The sequence below is a fragment of the Myxocyprinus asiaticus genome, chromosome 18 (assembly GCF_019703515.2).
Source record: "Myxocyprinus asiaticus isolate MX2 ecotype Aquarium Trade chromosome 18, UBuf_Myxa_2, whole genome shotgun sequence".
NCBI classification, from domain to species: Eukaryota; Metazoa; Chordata; class Actinopteri; order Cypriniformes; family Catostomidae; genus Myxocyprinus; species Myxocyprinus asiaticus.
In genome coordinates, this window is record NC_059361.1 from 28,230,378 (window position 1) to 28,249,648 (window position 19,271).

Consider the following 19,271-nt stretch of genomic DNA (forward strand, 5'->3'; position numbering starts at 1 on the left):
AGCATTGCTTCAGAATAATATTTATTAAATGGCTCTCTGGAATACTTGATTCTGATTGGTCAACTGCAACATTCGGTATTCAGATATTTTTGTATAATGTCCACTAAACTGTATAACTGATGGTTGTCCTAGGCAGTCAGTTTCCTACATACAGTAGATGTGCTAATTTCATGTCTCTCGCATCACACCAAAGTCTCTTTCTTATCACATTATAAAATCATTTAAATTCATGGACATTTGATGTATTTGTTTATTTGCTAAGTAGCCTTGTAATATATGGGATAATATACAGTCTGTCAGTTAATAATCGCAAAATAAACCTCTTAAGGATGATACAAGATCCTGATCACCCTGTCAGAGTTTATTTTGCAATAATGACAGACTAATTGTAGATTATACTATATTTTGTACTTTTTTGTAATTTTTTTTTTTATTGATTCTTACAATAAATAAAGGCAAAAACATAAACATAGAATCAACATTTAAACCCCACAACCACCCCTCCCAATCCCCAACCCCCAACAAACATCCCTGTGGTCACACATGAGTATACACACACACACACACACACACACACACACACACACACACACACACACACACACACACACACACACACACACACACACACACACACACACACACACACACAAAACAAAACAAATATATATATAAAATAATGATACACGTTTAAAATTATACTACTCTCTCCACCGCCCCACCCCGAGAGCCCTCCAAAAACTCCAAATAGTTGCCCCATTTCCCAACAAACAAATCCAAGTTACCCCATCTTCCAAATGACACCTCCTCAAAGGCTGCAGCCCTCCCCATATCTGTGCAACACTCCCGAAATGGGGGCACTCCAGCTGACCTCAAACCCCTCAAAATAATCTGCCTGGCTATCATCACACTGGTCAGAACCAAACTCTCGATGTGTCTATTCCCCACATCGATGACCGCCCCATCGCCCAAAATACAGAGTCTGGGGCAAAACGAAACCCGAGTGCCCAACATGTCACGCACAAAACTCTGAACCTTCAACCAGAATTCCTGGATCTCAACAAACCACCAAAAAACATGGGCTGTGTCTCCATCCTCTGGTTGGCATTGCCAGCAGGTGGGTGTGTCTTTTAAGACCAAGCCTATAAAATCTAGAGGGGGTCCAATAAAATCTATGTAAAATCTTGAATTGCATAAGGCGCACCCTTGCATCTCTAGATGCAGACTTGATGTTTTTAGAATCCTATCCCACACTCCCTCCTCCAGTACCAAGTTGAAATCTTTCTCCCATAATCTCTTGATAGAAGTTAAAGCTCCATCCCCCAGACTCTGAATTAGCAGGGAGTAATACACTGTTGCTTTATGACCTTTTCAGTAAGCAGTAATCACCATTCCCAGAGTATCTTCTGCTATAGGGTGGTGTATGCGACTCCCAAAAATAGTACAGAGCAGGTGGTGCAGCTGTAAATACCTATAGAACTGAGATCTGGGAATCCCAAAATGTTGAACCAAATTTTCAAAAGATCTCAACACTCCACTCTCATATAGGTCACCGAGTGTATTAACCTCCCTCACAATCCACTCTGACCAGCAGAAAGGGGACTTATTAATACATAATTTTGGGTTCTGCCATATGATGCAACATTTAAATAAATGTTAGAATTAAACACTCTGGACACTTTTGTCCATACCGAGTGCAAATGCGAGATAACGGGGTGTAACTTAACTTCTCCGGTTAGTTTGATAGAAAGGCTTTGCAATGGCGAAATAGGGGCAAGAACTTCCTGTTCAATACAAAACCAGGGAGGGGCTCTTTCAGGTGGAAGCGACCAATGAGCCAAATGTCTGAGACCGAATGCATAATAATAAAACAAAATCTTGGGTAGGCTTAGCCCGCCTTTGTCAGTCGTCCTATGTAACTTATTGAAATGTAATTTGGGATGTTTACCATTCCAAATGAAGGACTTCGCTATGCTATCAAATTGCTTGAAATAAGAGAGGGGGACATCTACAGGGAGAGATTGTAGCAGGTAGTTAAATTTTGGAATAAAATAAATTTTAATAACATGAACCTTTCCAATCTTAGATAAATGTAATGAAGCCCACCTGCCAACATCGCTCAAACATTTTTATTAAGGGGTCCAAATTAACTCTTGACTAAATCAGACAAATTTGCTGGGAATAAAATGCCCAAATACTTAATGCCCTGTTTGGGCCACGGGAAGACACCCGGCTGAAAAGCCATTACGATGCAGTACGCTGTCAGAGCCAAAGCTTCGGATTTAGACAAGTTGACTCTGTATCCTGAGAACTTAGAAAATAAATTAATAATTCTGTGGAGGCAAGGCATAGATCTAGAAGGGTCGGAGACGAATAATAAAATATAATCTACGTAAAGCAAAAGCTTATGTGCCACACCTCCCGCCACAACCCCTGGAAAATCATCCTCCTTTCTTATCGCAGCTGCTAATGGTTCCGGGGAAAGAGGGCAACCCTTCCGGGTGCCCTTATCCAGTGTGAAATAATCTGAAATTAATCCATTTGTTTGTACCGCCGCTAACGGGTGTCTATAAAGTAACTTAATCGATCCAATAAAAGTATTCCGAAACCCATACATTTCCAAAATCTTTAAAAGATAATCCAGTTCTACCATATCAAACGCCTTTTCGGCATCAAGTGAGATGGCAGCGACTAGAGTCTGTTCATTCACCACTGACCACATAATATTGATGAAACACCTAATGTTATCGGAAGAGCTGCAGCCCCGAATAAACCCCACTATTTTGTACATTTTTAAAACAGTCCTCTTTGAAAGAATGGTAAAAATGCAGTTTGCTATCATTAGTGTTTTACTTTGTCAGTTGTTGCAAAACCTGTTAAACTATTAATTTTATTTCCTCATCACAAAAGTAGGTCGCACCTGGAATGTTAATGTCTTTACAGAGCTAATTCAATATGTGTGGCAACCATAAAATGTAATAGTCATTGTAGAATAACTTCTGACTGTATCTAGTTGCGTCAGCAATGATATCAGCAGTGATATTTGATATTTGATGTATCTGTGTTTTTGGGATCTGAGGGATGTATGAATAAAGCACACTGGCATCAGTGTTGTTTTCTGCTTTGACTATGAATGAGAGAGAGAGAGAGAGAGTGAGATTGGTGCCAAGGCCAACTGTGCACTGACAGGAACCAGATACAGATTAATTAAATTGTTGGAAACTGGTACTCAAACAGGATGAAATGCTTACATGGTGTGAAATGCACCTGTTAATAACTACAAACAGGTAAATTATTCTTAATGTGATTTCCACCTCAGAAGGTTGAGTCAGCATGGAGGATCCAGACATTTTTGACACTAGATAATTTGACTCATGGATAATATGAGGAAAAGGATTCACAGTTGTTTCCATTTGTTGGCTCCATCAGTGGTGCTGTCTTCAGTATGTCTGGGTAAATGACAAATAAGGATGTCCGAAATAATGAAAATTAGAAACCTTTAAAAAAAAAAAAAAAAGAGTGCCAAGTTCTCTTTGTTATCAACAAAAGTGTATAACCATTTGTAAAAGTGAAAAAGATAAAATATTTTCCATACACCTTCTGTAATTCTTTTTTTTAAATATGTTTTTTATTAATATCATGAATCTTTGAATAATTGTTTTTTTGCTTTTCCTCTAGAAATGTACAATGATTGTTTTTTTTGTTTTGTTTTTATTTTTATTTTTTTTATTTAATGAGACTGTTTTTGTAACAATCTGTGGGCAGTTACACCACCAAGACAATTTTATATTTACCCCTTAACAAATGTAAAAATTAATTTGATTGTGATCTGTTTCTTTGACCCATTTTAGGGTTACATGATGAAAAAGGGGCACAAAAGGAAGAACTGGACAGAACGATGGTTCCTATTGAAGCCAAGCTCAATTTCATACTACGTCAGTGAAGATCTTACAGAGAAGAAAGGGGACATACTATTAGATGAAAACTGTTGTGTTGAGGCAAGAGCTCGATGAATGATTTTCCTCTCAAGAGTTATTTTTAACATTATTACAACATTGCAAATACTGCTCATTGTAGGTGATATATTTACTGCCAGTGACACTAAATGTGTTTGCGATTCTAATAGTGACATCAATCGTTCACATTTTCATGCTTCATCGTGTATGCTTTTCCTCTTATGTTGCTGACGTCATGCATTCCTCTGCAGTCATTACCGGATAAGGAAGGAAAAAAGTGCCTTTTCTACGTCAAGTGTTCTGACAAAAGTTATGAAATTAGTGCCTCAGATAAGAAGAAAAAACAAGAGTGGATTCAAGGTGGGATATGACTCATTCAGATGATTCACTCTGATGTGGCTTTTACAGCAAAAAACAAAACAAAAAGGGGAGACCAGGGACTAGTTGTAACAGCTTTTACTCCAGTGAATGTTTCTTAAAATAGGTTTTTTTATAGCTTTATTAAGTCAGTTTATTTACTGGCACATACCTTAAGTCATGTCCATCGTTACAGCCCAGGAAAAAAGATACAGTTCACTGAATACATGTTGTCCTTTTGTCCATGGCCTTTTGTTATTATATAGATTAAGCTGTCATAACGGTAGCCTGCTATTAAATCATCATGGGCTTTTCACCCAAATAAAAAAAATAAAAAAAATAAAAAAAAAACAGTGTCAGCAAAAAGTGAAGGGTAAAATACAAAAATATCAAACCATTGTTTTGGCCAATAGATATCGTAATGAATCAGTTGTATAAATTACATAAAAAGATAACAAATTTGATAACCTGCCCGACCTTTTGCAAAACACCCTTGTCCTAAGAACACAGTTCAACCTTTCAGTTATTAGTAAGTTAACCCTTGCCTTAATGTATCTCAGTGTGGTTTTATTGTGTTCACTTGTTTACCCAAGATCTTAATGTAAAAATAATTATTTATTTTTTTATTTTAGTTTTACCTTTTTTATAATTTAAGAGGGTTTTAAACTTGGTGTTTGATACCAGCATACAAAACCACTGCTAGAGGAACATTACATTACACATGTGTAATTGGAGTTCTGACAAAACTTTATAGATATTGAGATACTGTGTAACTCCTTTGTGACAGCTAGTCCCAATCTCCCCTATATATGGTCCCGTTCTCCTATACTGCTGTTCACCATTGGCAGGAAATGTATAATTTCTGTCCTTCATGCCCTCTCAGCTATTCAGACATGTATCACACTGTTGAAGGTCGGGCGTCCGGCTCCACACCACGAGGCACAACAGAAACGACGAGAGTTGCGACAGAAACAACAGGCCGAGCAGGAAGAACTTGAGCTTAGGATGAGAGAACTGCAGACAGCCAATGAGAACAAACAGAGAGAGCTGGAGGCCTTGAGGAAGGTCTGTAATGTTCAACCACAATATTACCTGACCACTCTCACTGCTTTTCTATCAACTCCGATAAACATCTGCCCTTTTACTTTCTTAAAACCTCACGTTCCTTCACATCTCTCTCTGCCTCATTTATATTCATTGCCAGTCAAAGTTTGGACAAATCTACTCATCATTTATTAATACATTTTAATTTAAGAACAGGGTACAACAGGGCTAAAGGCACACCTTAAGGAAAATGTGCTTTTTTTTTTCTGGTCACAAAGTGTATCAATATTTAAAATTATTATTTTTTTTATTAAATATTGATGGCGCAACATAATTTGTGTCAAAATAAATAATAATAATAATAATGGAAGGGTGTTTTGATTCAAATTTATGGTGGCGAGGGAGCCTTTTACCCCACACTTGGGGAAAAAGGTCCCAAGAGAGGTTGTAGTGATATTGTGTAAATATTGCTACAATATAGGGCAAAATATTTAAACTTAGGCAAATACATTTGAGACGGTGAGTAACAAAGTTTTTTGAGTAACAGATTAAGAGAATGCTTTTTTAAAAAACGACTTTAGGAAAGAGTTAGCCGGGGTGGGGAGGGGTGGGGGGGGGGTGCCCTGGGTAGCTCAGCGAGTATTGACACTCCACCCCTGGAGTCACGAGTTCGAATCCAGGGTGTGCTGAGTGACTCCAGCCAGGTCTGCTACGCAACCAAATTGGCCCGGTTGCTAGGGAGCATAGAGTCACATGGGGCAACCTCCTTTTGGTCGCGATTAGGTGTTCTTGCTCTCAATGGTGTGTGTGGTAAGTTGTGCGTGGATCGCGGAGAGTAGCATGAGCCTCCACATGCTGTGAGCCTCTGCGGTGTCATGCACAGTGAGCAACGTGATAAGATGCGCAGATTGACTGTCTCAGAAGTGGAGGCAACTGAGACTTGTCTTCCGCCACCCGGATTGAGGTGAGTAACCGCGCCACCACGAGGACCTACTAAGCAGTAGGAATTGGGCATTCCATATTGGGAGAAAAGGGGATAAAATTAAAAAAGAAAAAAGAAAAGGGTTAACCATTTTCTGTTAATTTCATTCACATTTGGCATTTTTTAACATCTCAAGTATTTTATAAACCAATTAATCTCCATTGTGATTGGATCAGTCAATGTGAGACCACTTTGTAAATTTTTCATAACAAATCTATTTGCCCAACTTAAGAAAAACAATGTGCTTTGAGGGCCTTTAGTCCCTGCAATAGGGGGACTTTTTACCCTAAATGCTCTCCTTTCAGTTATTGGACAGTTAAAAAACTTTTGATTTAATAATAATAATAAAAAAAAAAAAAAAAAAAAAAGAAAATTATAAGTATTTTATCAGTATAAGTATATAAAAATTAATGTGATAAATTCTCATTAGCTACATAAATTTGCAACATTTTAAAAATGGATAAATAATAGATCAAATTGCCTCAATCAATTTTTAGACCTTGCACACAATGATCTCATGGATCAGGAATATTTTGCAGTGTATGGTGACAAACAGGTGTTAAGGAAAGTACTGTGGTGGATTTTGTTGCTGTTTAGTGTTTTGGGAGAAAATAAAATGTGCCTTTTACCCCGGGGGGCATTTAGCCCCATTGTACCCTAATAGTAAAGTTATAAAAATTATGAAACAACACAAATGGAAATGTGGACATTATGTAATTACCAAAAGTTATTATTATTTTTATATATATAAAATGTATTTTATATTTTGTCTAAACTAATTTCAAGCATTTAATCATGAACCTTTAGACCAAAAGGGCTTTTAGATGATGAGAAATAAATTTTCAACAAAGTGTCCAAACTTTTGACTAGTAGTGTCAAAATACAACCAATGTTGTGAAAAATCAGTATAAGAGTTGATGTCATAAGGTCATACTGATGTTTCACAACATTAGTTGCATTTTAAACACAATATGGGGTTACTGCTATAGCAGAGGTTCTTGAAAAACTAGTATTTAGTCATTATTTTGTGTTTAAAATTACAGAAGTGATAACCTTACAACCATATCCCAGCTCTGCAGCTTAACATGTGAAAAAGAACTGTGCCTGTTGCCACACTTACCATTCATGAAACAATGTTGCCCCAGGAACCCATGGTGGTTCTTTGTCATCTCTTTCTCTGCTATTATTGAATTTTTATTTGACTTCGCTTTGATTTCAAGTACCACCCTCCCTATTCATGACCTCTACAGAAACCTTTCAACACAAGTTGCTTCATCATAAATGGCCAGTACTGATAGTGAAAACCAGATTAGCTTGTGTGTATGGTTTCACACCCAATAGAGGGATGTGGGATGGGCAGAGAGGTAAGTGTGTGTGAGGTTTAGTGGGGTTAGGTGTTTATAGGAATGGTGGTTTCACATTTAACCCCTTAACCTTCTTTCTTCTAATTTCTGGTTATCCTGCTTATCTTTTCTGGTTGAATGTTTTAATATTGTTAAATCAGGGTTTAGCCACACTTATCCCCAATGAGTTTTGTGAACAGTAAGTGGATTTAAATCGGTAAGATAAGCATGACCCTGTTACAACTTTTGCACAATGTCTAACCAAACAAGACAAGCTTTTACTTGAGTAAATGCACACCAATGTTGTGTATTATGAAGTCAGTGGACTTCCCATTAATTTATATACATTTATAGACATTTAGCAATCATGTTTTTCTGGCCTAAACAAAGTAGCCTGATATTATCAAAGCTTTGCCTCTGCTTTACCAGAAAGTAGGCATGCACTTCTTTAGAAAGGTAAATATTAACTAGTATAATAATATTGCTTCTGTTTGTTGTCAGTTTGGCCCCAGTAAAAGCAAATTGTAGAAATATACAATAAAACAAACCAAATTAAACAAGTGGCAGGAGTGTAATTCTAAAATCAGTCAGAAATTCTTATGTGAAAATTAATTTGTATTTTTTTATGGTGTTTATGAGGGTTACAAAAGGTTCAACAACATAATAAATGCAATAAACCACAAGTCCAAATGCATTTAAAAATATGCTTTTTGCCAGGTCTAAACCCCGGCAACTGATACACAGTACATCTCACACGCACACAACAACACAATATTCCATTAAACTGATAGAATACCAGTATGATACAGTGTTAACTGGGAGAAAACATTTTATACAGTGACGAAATTTCCATTGTGCGATCCAACTGTACGTGAGCTGTTGTCTGTATGGAGAACAGTTCACTATTGATGGGACAGTGCCTTTCCCGCTGTCCTCCAATACAGAGTAGGACAATGTATGCCTGAGGAGAGAGCTAGAGAGGGTTGTTCCAAACCCGAGGAGTTTATACTGAAACAATACCTGCCCTGTCACTCAGCTCGACCACCTGGGATCTCACACTGACCTGCAATGCTGGCCACGCTATTTACTGTGGTGATCATCTGACAACAGCAAAATAGAAGTGATTGAGGGGCGAGAATGTGGTCAGCTGTGTTAACAAAGTATATGGTTCATTTGTATTGAACTTGCGCTGTAACAGCTATAAAAATCAAAATGCAGTACTGTTTCTTTTACAGCTTCGGGCTGTTTGGGCAATTTAATCCTGTCGTACTGGGAAAACTACATAATGAAGGTGTGATGTTTTTTCTTTGCCACATTGTAAAAGTGTTACGATAGTGGTGGATGTTTCAGTTTTAGTGGCTCTGTGGTTTAGTTGTGTTGGGTTTGCTAAGAGGCCCAACTGTGCTGACGTTTGTTGGCGTGCTTGAAGTCTCTTTTGCACATGGGTTTGATAGACTTTCACTGGCCCTAATTTAGATGGTACTGCCTAACATTGACAACTTGCAGTCTGTTTAGGGGTATTATTATCCAATGATGAAATCTGGTTTATCTTCTTTTGGTTAACCGATACTGGGTTTTCCAATGGCTGATACTGATATCTAGAGAGGAGGTTGACCTGATATATAAGACAATTTAATTATAGAAAATTAGATGTACATAAAATTTCTGAAATTAAAGAAACACTAAATCAATATTGAATAATTGAAAACTGAAAATTTACATAATCCATTGACAAGGACATTGGTCGGCTTTGGAACTGACACTAGGCTGAATACACACTTCTGTTTATCCAAGTAGGTGCACACAGTTGTTGTGCTTTGCTGAAAATTTTACATTGGCCTGGCTGATATACTATTCTATCACTACTACTTTAATCATTCTTAAAATCTGGTTCAATATGACATGCCATTTAGTCACTACCATTTTTCTTTGCAAATAAGAAAGTTAAAGAAGTTAAAATTCTTTACTCACTGTCATGTCATTCCAAACACAAAATATATTTTAATGGATATCTCCGTTTATCTATTCAATACAACGGCAATTGATAGTGCCTCACTTTAAAAAAGGAACCAAAAGGATCATCAAATCGTCTGAAGGCACACGATAGATTTCCGTAGCTTGTTTAAAGCAGTAAAAACAACTCAAGTTCTCTTATTTTATCTATAGAGTTAAACAACATGCATTTAAATGAACATATCATGTGATTAGTCCTTGTGTTGTACAGAAACTGGAGGATGCAGCAGCCAATGCAGCAGAAGAGGAACACAGACGTCTGCAGACCCACAACGAGCTGCAAGATCTCTACAGGGTGGAAATGGAGAAAGAGAAAATGGTACTTGTTTGCACTGCAAGCCCATGTAGGGCTGCCGGTTGTGGCTTTTTGGTTAGCATACTGTTACATGACTTCTAATTGTGCATTTACCACTTGTTTTCTGTGGTTTTTGATGTCCTGCCCCAAAAGAGGTGTTCTGACCAATAAGGTGCTGTATTACTTCAACCCTACAGGTCCATTTTTGTTATATTACAGGAAGTACGCTTCAAGTTCTGCTTTCTACTGTTAAAACTGGAAACGTGGAAGCTTGTACAGATACAAAAATATGCACACAGCCAGAGTCACACACACATCAGTCTCACTGCCTCACACACACACACACACACTCTTAGAAATACATGCAGAACTTTGAAGAGGGCTGCCATGAGTCGACTGTGTACTTTGTTTTTAATTTTAAAAAGTGCTTGAATAGTTTGGTTTGAATACTAGTGTCCTACCACAGTTCTTACCTCGAACGTGTGTAACCATTCGTAAAGGGATTCACCAAAAAATGAACATTCTGTCATTTACTCACTTTCATGTTGCTCCAGACCTGTATAGTTTTTTTTTTCTCCCCAATTTGGCATGCCCAATTCCCAGTGCGCTCTTAAGTCCTCGTGGTGGCGTAGTGACTCGCCTCAATCCGGGTGGCTGAGGACAAATCTCAGTTGCCTCCACGTCTGAGACCGTCAGTTCGTGCATCATATCATGTGGCTTGTTGAGCGCATTACTGCGGAGACCTAGCGCGTGTGGAGGCTCGCGCTATTCTTCGCGGCATCCACGCACAACTCACCGCGTGCCCCACCGAGATCAAGAACCACATTATAGCGACCACAAGGAGGTTAACCCAACGTGACTCTACCCACCCTAGCAACCGGGCCAATTGGTTGCTTAGGAAGCCTGACTGGCATCACTCAGCATGCCCTGGTTTCAAACTTGCGATTCCAGGTGTGGTAGTCAGCGTCTTTACTTGCTGAGCTACCCAGGCTCCCATACCTGTATAGTTTTCTTTCTTCTGAGGGTCAAAACAAGGAGATATTTAATGGTCAGGCTGTGCTTTTCCACATAGTGAAAAGAGGCAGTCAAGCTCCAGAAAGCACAGAAAAGCATGAGTCTTCTGAAGCCATATGATAGTTTTGTGTGAGGAACATCCAGAAGGGAACATAAAGTCATTGTTTATTTTTAAACCTCCCCCTTCACCGTAGCTCTCAAATCTCATTCACGCATGCGCATATAAACAGTAAGAGCATTCTTCAAAACATTTCCTCGTGTGTTCCTTGGAAAAAAGAAAACTGAAATGGTTTGGAAAAACATGAGAGTGGGTAAATTAGTATTTTCAGTTTTGGGTGAACTATTCCTTTAAATGTTGTCTTTTTTTAATTTAGCAATTTTATGTGTGTGTGTGTGTGTGTGTGTGTGTGTTCTAGGTGCGGCAGCAAATGGAAGAACAGGTGGCTCAAAAGTCCAGTGAGTTAGAGCAGTACCTGCAGCGTGTGCGTGAGCTGGAGAATATGTACCACCGCTTAGAGGAGGCACTGGAGGAGGAAAGACAGGCCAGGCAGGACGAGGAAGCAATCAGAAAGCTACAGGCCAGGTACACTTAAACATAGAAACAAATGCACAAGTAACACAAAATAAACACAAGCCACATTCCAGTGAGACATTCCGGTACATATTTGAATAAAGTGGAGCAAAACAACTACTCACACTTGCATTACCTGTAACGCAACTAGGTTTATGAAGGAGAAAACATGCGTGTTGTCGGTGGTACTTGTGGGAGTAACATCTAGAAGTAACGCTAGTCACCTCCATTGTTCTTTGAATGATGGGTTCAGGAGATACTTGCTGTTAATTGCCATCATGTCATCTGTGACTCTGTGACCCTATGTGTAACAGAACAAAATGTTGCCCGGTCCTGCGTCATTTTCCTGATTGTTCTTGTGTTTCCATTGTTGTGGCTATTGTGTCAATCCTTCGCATTGTGGGTTTCCCTCGTTTTCGTTGACGCTTTATCAAACATTCTAGTGATCCTTCTCTCCTGATGACATGTCTAAAGTATGAGAGTCGATTGTTGGCTTGGATTAGACACACCTTCGTCTTCAAAGTGATGTCTTTGCTTTTGAAAACTTGAAATAGGTATTTTGCGACAGATTTACCTAATACAATATGGCGTTACATTTTTTGACTGCTGCTTCCGTGAATGTTGATTGTGATAGACACCGGAACTATGCAGGAATCCTTCTATCCAGAATTGAGGCAAATTTGGGTCAAAAGGTGATGAAGAACCCTGCAGGGATGGGTGCTATGTGTCTTAAGCACTCTGGGGCTGATTTCATAAGTCCTCAAAGCCTTGCCTTTTGCATAGCTTTCCCAGCCTTCTCCTGACTGAGATAGATAGTCTGGGAGGAAGAGTGATGTGCAAACCTTGAGTATAGGGTCCTTACTGGGGAGGACCTTCACAACAAATAAAATTGTTTAGATGGGGGGTTGTGGTCAGGCTGAAGGGATGGGTAAAGAGCTACTGGAGGTGCAAGAAGGTTGGAGTGAGGGGCAGAAAGGGGAGAGTTAGCAGGGAGGCAGTATTTTACAGATGACAATGTTCTAAGGGGGCTTGGTTTTGGGGTCGTGGCCCAGTGGTTGAGACAAATCTGCTGTGGAACAGGTTCTGGTCATTTGCCCTACCCAAGGTCCCCCATTATTGCCCTCAGTCAGTCAACTCTATCACATTGTTGAAGTTTGCTTTCTTTCTTATTTTTAAATTTGAGATTTGTTTCAACTAAATAGAAAAAGAACTTGCTTTAACTCTGTTCAGCAAGTCCCTTCGGTTGTTTACAATCCATCGCCTATTAATATTTAATGGGAATTTACTGTTGTTTAAATTGATGTTGATCTTTTAGCTGATGAATCATTTTAAATATATCTCTTAAAAAAATACATTCAGTGCACAAAAACAAGTTATGAAAATTAAGGCCAAAGAATACTTACGTGTGCTGCTATGTCTTATGCTGTATTCCATTAAAAGTCAGATGAGGGATATTGCTACTTATAGCTCTGATCTCCGACCATAAAGGCATTCCACTGCTAGATGCTCAGAAGATGACGTGTAAGGAAGCAAAACTGCAATGATCCCGTTAGCTTAGCAGGTGTTCGATTTTCACCAGAGACGTCTCATAGCAACCCAATTGATAAGCAATGTTGCAACGCTAGCATTTATGCTACAGGTGTACGAGAGTATAATTTAAAAAATTTTTTGTACACCTGTCACAGAAACGCTTGTTAAACAAGCTTTAATATAATTGAATATAGGAACTTTGACTCGTTGATCGATATTATTTAATAAAAGTGAATGTTTCTCACTTACTTTCTAAATATCCCTGGGTGCCGACATGTTTGTGTGATGTCGTGCACCTGCATCTCACACAGTCAGAGTTGAAGATTTCCGCACAAGTTTCCAAGTTGGAAGTCCAACTTCAAGTGGCATTCTATTGCACTTTTCTAGTAGGAAGTTGGAATTTCAGACATTCCAATTTGAATGGAATGCAGCCCCTGCTGAAAAGACCAGCTTAGACCAGCATGAGAATTGGTGTTGGTTAGTGCTGATTTGGTGCTGGTCTAGCTGGTGGACCAGCATAGCCATGCTTTTTACCAGCAAAACATAGCTGGTGAGTCTGGTTGACCAGCATGGTCTTTCTGATGAAGCTGGTTAAGCTGGTTTAAAAGCCTGGTGGGGACACCAGCACAGCAGCATTACATGCTTGGGAGGCCAACACCCAAAACACAACATAAGCTGGTCTTTTCAGCTGGGGCATTAAGCCCAAAGTATACTTCCGTCAGACTCGAACACTGACCATCCACGTACAGGATGCGTGACACAAATTTCGTCATTGAAATGAAGAAAGCATTGAATGCACGCAGCCCAATTTTTCTAATCATACATCTTTGAACAGGCACAATTTACACACGTCAGGAATTATTTGCACTAATTAGTGGGTCCACAAGGTGGCAATGCTCACATTTGAAGCACTAGAAGAAGCACTAGAAGAAGATGTAATTGCCACAAGGGTATACTTTGAAAAGTGGAGCGCTTGACCGTGAGTGAGACAGAACAGCTTGCGGAGAACAGAAATATACCCTAGCCTTTAGATATGATCTAGGACCTTTATACAGTGCATTCCATTCTACATACTGTAAAGCTATCCCTCACAGCCTCGTTTTCATTTGTGTAAAATTCAGTATGGCGTCTACTACTCAACACTATTTTTTGCAAATTGCATCATCACAACCGTTATTGTAGTCTGTCAGGTGAATTGCTGCTTTCCTCAATGTCCTCAACCTGTTACTGAACAAAACATGTCTCTCTCTGTCTCCTCTGAAATGCAGAGCATCATCTGCCTCGTTTGTTCAGTTCCTCAATGCTAGTTGTGGCAGGTAGATGCTGGATGATTGGTGTGTATGTGGTAATAACATTTACCAAGACCAAGTGGTCTGATCTGCTCAGTGGTGGCAAAGCAACAAGTTTTTTGCCTCTTTAAACCACAGGGACACAGTTAAGGCATGACTAAACCTTTTACAATAAGGTCATATGACACCTGGAACCAGGGAAATTCTACAGAGGACTGTCCATTTTACTTGTGAGGTGGAAAGTTTGAGTAATGTCACAAACACATAATGATGTCAGACAAATATTTCAAGTCTGCAGTTCCTGTTCCATGTCTCACCCTAGAAAACCCAACTTACTTCCTGTGTTTATGCTGACCCATCACTAGCTCAACACTTCACCCAAATACACACAAAACTAACACATTCTGCACTACTGATGACCAGTGATGAATTTCCCTAATTTATTTGGTCTTGTAGTTGAAGCCAACATCTGTTTAAAATATAAAATGCTTGTCTGTACATGGGTCATTGATGCATAACATGTCCATGACCTTTTATATATGAATGTATAAGTGTATAAATGTATATTTTAGGCATTGTGACTGGTTACAAATCATGTTCATTTTAGTTAATTTTAAATAGTCCTGTTATGTGTGATGACAAATAAATTTTAAAAGTATGAATATTCCATGTAGTTTTTCACTTAATATGAGGACATAAACTGCATGCATTATAATTATAAAAGAATAAGCATAATATTGTTTAAAATAGTTTTAGATGGAGTGTAGTATGTCACCACAGGACATAAATCATTTCTAGTAAACTACACACATATTTACTGACCATTTTTTTATATATTCTAAAAGGTACTTGCATTACAAATTACTTTACTTAGTTACTATCTCATCAACAAACTACATATAGTATGTCACAATATTGGCACAGTTGATGTTGTGGTGCAACATTAGTGAAAGTGCACATAGGAGCTGTGGTGCTCACGTGAGGATGCGGGTTTGAACCGGCCTGTGTCATCTCCCAATCCCATTTCCCACTCTCTCCTACCACTTTCCTGTCTCTTTTTTTTTTTTTACTGTCTGTCTTTATAAAGATGTATAAAGCACATAAATAAAACTAAAAAAGTAGGTAATTTGAAAAAGGCTTTTTAAATGTCAGCATGTGCATCTCTGTGTGCTGCAGGCTATTGGAAGAGGAGGTATCTAAACGTGCAGAGCTGGAGCAGATACACCTGTATCAACAGCAGACCATTTCTCAGACGCAGGCAGAGAAACAGGAACTGGAACGAGAACGGCTTGCTAAGGAGAGCGCCTTGCAGGCTGCCATGCAACAGCTGCAGCAGCTGGAGTCTGACAGGCAGGGTGCGCTGGAGCAATATGAGGTAAGAGTCTGAATTCCTACTATTGAGTGTGTAGTTTGACAGTCTCCCTGTACTGGGTCAAATCACGTCAAAAAACACAGCTGCGTCTGAATTTGTATACTGTTAAGAGTATGAACTGCATTGGACCACTTCTCCACCGTTATAAGAAATACGTTCTTTAGGTGTGCAGGTGAGTAGTATGAATACATTGCCAGACGCACTTCATCCGGGAGCCTGGGTATTGCCCTGTGACCCGAATACATGATGTAAGAACAACAACCGTGAAAATTATTTGGCCCTACAAGGAACAACTTTCTTGCTATCTTTAGCACTTATAGTTAAAAAGAGCTGCCCAACTTTTTTTTAATTCATTTTTTTAATTCACTCTTTTGAATCTGATGTCTTCTTGGCTCCCGTGACAAATTGGGATAGTCAAGTGTCCAGTAGATGTGCACTTTTGAATCTCAGCGGATGCAGTCGGTCATCTGGGTATTTCCCACTTATTGTTTTTTTTAATACGGAGGATTTAGACAACATACTCAATGTGCATACTGCTTTTGGCTTACTATATAGTAGGGAAGTATCTAAACATGGGGATTTTGTTTGGGTATGCATGTAAACATTAGCACTAGCTAAATTAATTGCCTTTCATTTGTGAGTAATTCATTATTTGCTGAGCATACTGGATCATAACTTAAAAACTGCTTCTGTATTGCATTCTATGCACTTTTTTCTATAGCAACTGTTGTTATTTACAGGTTTATTATAGGGAACTTTGTGTTTGCTCATGAAATGTTTCTGTGTTGATCTGTCATCTAGTGGCTGAATGATGCAATGCAGCCAATGTTGTTACCTCAACTGGTAATTTTGCATGTGTTTGCCTAAACAGGAGGTGATGAAGAAACTTGCAGATGCTGCCAACAATACAAAGAGCTGGAAGGACAAGGTGACACAGCATGAGGGACTCATAAGGCTCATTCAACCAGGTGACCTTCTTTCACTTCTCTCTCTCTCTCTCTCTCTCTCTCTCTCTCTCTCTTTATTATATTTGTGTGTTTGTGTGTGTGTATATATGTATGTATATATGTATGTATGTATGTATGTATGTATGTGTATTTTATTTTTTTTTAATTTTTTTTTTTACAGGGCTTTTTTAAATTTAATCATTCTTTTAATCGGCTATTTTACCACTACATTAGCATTTCAGTTTTTCATTATGAAGTCCTGGATCATCATCTTTTTATATGTTGTACTGTATAATGAATATGTACACTACCGTTCAAAAGTTTAGGGTCACTTGGTCATTCTTTATTTTTTATTTTTTTCACATTTTAGAATAATAGTAAAGTCATCAAAACTATGGAATAATAGAAATGGAAATATGGGAATTATATTGTGACTAAAAAAATCCAAAATAAATCAAAACTGTGTTTATATTTTATATTTTTAGTCACACTTTGCCTAGATTTTGCAGAAATGTACTCTTGACATTTTCTCAAACAACTTCTTGAGGTATCACCCTGGGATGATTTTTAAACAGTATTGAAAGAGTTCCCATCTATGTTGGGCACTTATTGGCTGATTTTCTTTATTATTTGGTCCAAGTCATCCATTTCAAAAACTTTTTTTTTTTTAAATAGAATTTTAGTTTTGTAATTAAATAAATTAATATGTTGGCACAATTATATTTTTGTCTACAAAACTAATTTCAAACATTTAATCATACGCCTTCAGATCAAAAGATTTTTAAAATCATGAGAAACATTTCAGACAAGTGACCCCAAACTTTTGAACGGTAGTGTAAATATTAGAAAAAAAAATATGCATATTTTGTTTTCTCACTAGGATTAATTGCTTATGGTTGTATTGTTCTCATTAAAGTTGCTTTGGATAAAGTTGTCTGCTAAACGAAAGAATGTGTGCATCGTTACATCAAACTTGTTGGTAACAGGCCTTTATTTTTATTGCATCTTCCAAGCACCTGTTTCTGTCTCATTGTGTTTTTTTGTTGTTGTTTTTTTTGGCTGCTCAGGCCCCAAGTACCCTCAGAAAATTACAAATTGGGGACCTGCATCATTCACAGAGACAGAACTAAGTCTGAGAGAGAAAGACTGGCAGGAAAAGAAAACCAGGTCTGCTCCCACCCAGTAGTGCCTTAAAGTGTTCTCTTAATGACACAGTACTGTTAATATAATGTTTCTGTAGATATAGTGTATACATTGCCTCTGTGGGGTTAGTCTTTGGCCACACTAAAAGGAAAATGTAGAATGGCCTGCATGACTTTACATAGAGTAAAGTTTAGTTTCCTACCATTCCAATCTATACTGTAACATTCCAGTGTCAGTTTGCCATTGCTATTAAGTGATTTTATAAAAAACATTTTTGTACAATACTCTACAGTTTCTTAATGTGTTCATTTTGTTGCATGCCACAAGTAATGGCATATGTTTTTTCCCCCTGATAGATCAAGAGTTTTGATTGAAACTTTACTGATGTCAAAAGTAAAAAAATTAAATTAATAAACTGAACCTTAATGAGCAAGTAACTTATTTTTAAAAATATTTCAAATCCACTGTATTTCCTGTTATTCACTTCAGCATGTTGTGTCAGTTTCAAAAAGTTTTAAGTTTTAAAAGTACTACAGTGTGCAAAATGGACTAATGAAGAATTGCCAGTACTGATATTTACATCAATATGATAATGTATTTTATCTTATTTTAATTTGATTGACATAGTAGAAATGTTTTTTTAGTTGTTACCATACTGTAAAGGCAATCTCATTCAGTGAGACACAATTTCAGTATTAACTAATTTAACACCAAATTTAACCAAAAATTGTGTTTTACTAGAATTGATCTGTTTGATTTTGGGATTATTCAGTCATGAACAGTACTGTACCAAATTGCATGCCTAATACAAATGACCAGAGAATCCTGAGACTGTCTTGTTTATTATTCAATAAAAAGGCATTATTTCATAGTTGTAATTTAATTATTATTTTCATTGTTTACCTGTAGTGAAAACATAATTGAGTAATTTTGTTTAGCACATATAAGGTATTGGTATTTTTTTTATTATTATTATTTATTTATTTATTTTTTAATCTAGACGCCACTAGAGGTCTCTAAAACACAAGTATTGATTCCTGAATCTGGAGCCTGTTTCGAAACTATTACTGCTGCTTGAAGAGATTATAGGATATTGAAGGAAGCTTTAATTGGGTTGAACAGAGAGAGGGGAATTAACTGAAATGTTTCAATTGATCTCTAAATCCATTATTAATTTGTAAATTCAGATGGTGCAAGACACCCAAAGTTACAAGTGCCTGGCATATATATATATAATAATTTTTATTTAAATTTGAGAACTTGACTTATGTTGTAATGTCTAACTATGATCATCTTTATTTTAATATCACCCTAATATATGCAGTACTGTGCAAATAGGCACTTGGGAAAAATGTTGCTTAGTTAGGATGTCTTCAAAAATAATGCCTTAAATGGTTTTCATTTATCAATTACTG

General features: G+C 37.7%; 1 protein-coding gene across 1 annotated transcript in view; it reads left to right on the plus strand.

Annotated features, from left to right (window-relative positions):
* Nucleotides 1-18,727, plus strand: part of LOC127456395 (switch-associated protein 70-like) — a 30,261-nt gene extending 11,534 nt beyond the window's left edge. The window contains exons 5-12 of the mRNA XM_051724863.1: nucleotides 3,852-3,998; nucleotides 4,208-4,316; nucleotides 5,197-5,378; nucleotides 9,907-10,014; nucleotides 11,421-11,587; nucleotides 15,571-15,769; nucleotides 16,638-16,734; nucleotides 17,781-18,727. Of these exons, the coding sequence (XP_051580823.1) occupies nucleotides 3,852-3,998; nucleotides 4,208-4,316; nucleotides 5,197-5,378; nucleotides 9,907-10,014; nucleotides 11,421-11,587; nucleotides 15,571-15,769; nucleotides 16,638-16,734; nucleotides 17,781-17,899 (1,128 nt within the window). The 3' untranslated portion in view covers nucleotides 17,900-18,727. The remainder of the gene's footprint in view (nucleotides 1-3,851; nucleotides 3,999-4,207; nucleotides 4,317-5,196; nucleotides 5,379-9,906; nucleotides 10,015-11,420; nucleotides 11,588-15,570; nucleotides 15,770-16,637; nucleotides 16,735-17,780) is intronic.
* The last annotated feature ends 544 nt before the right edge of the window (nucleotides 18,728-19,271 follow it).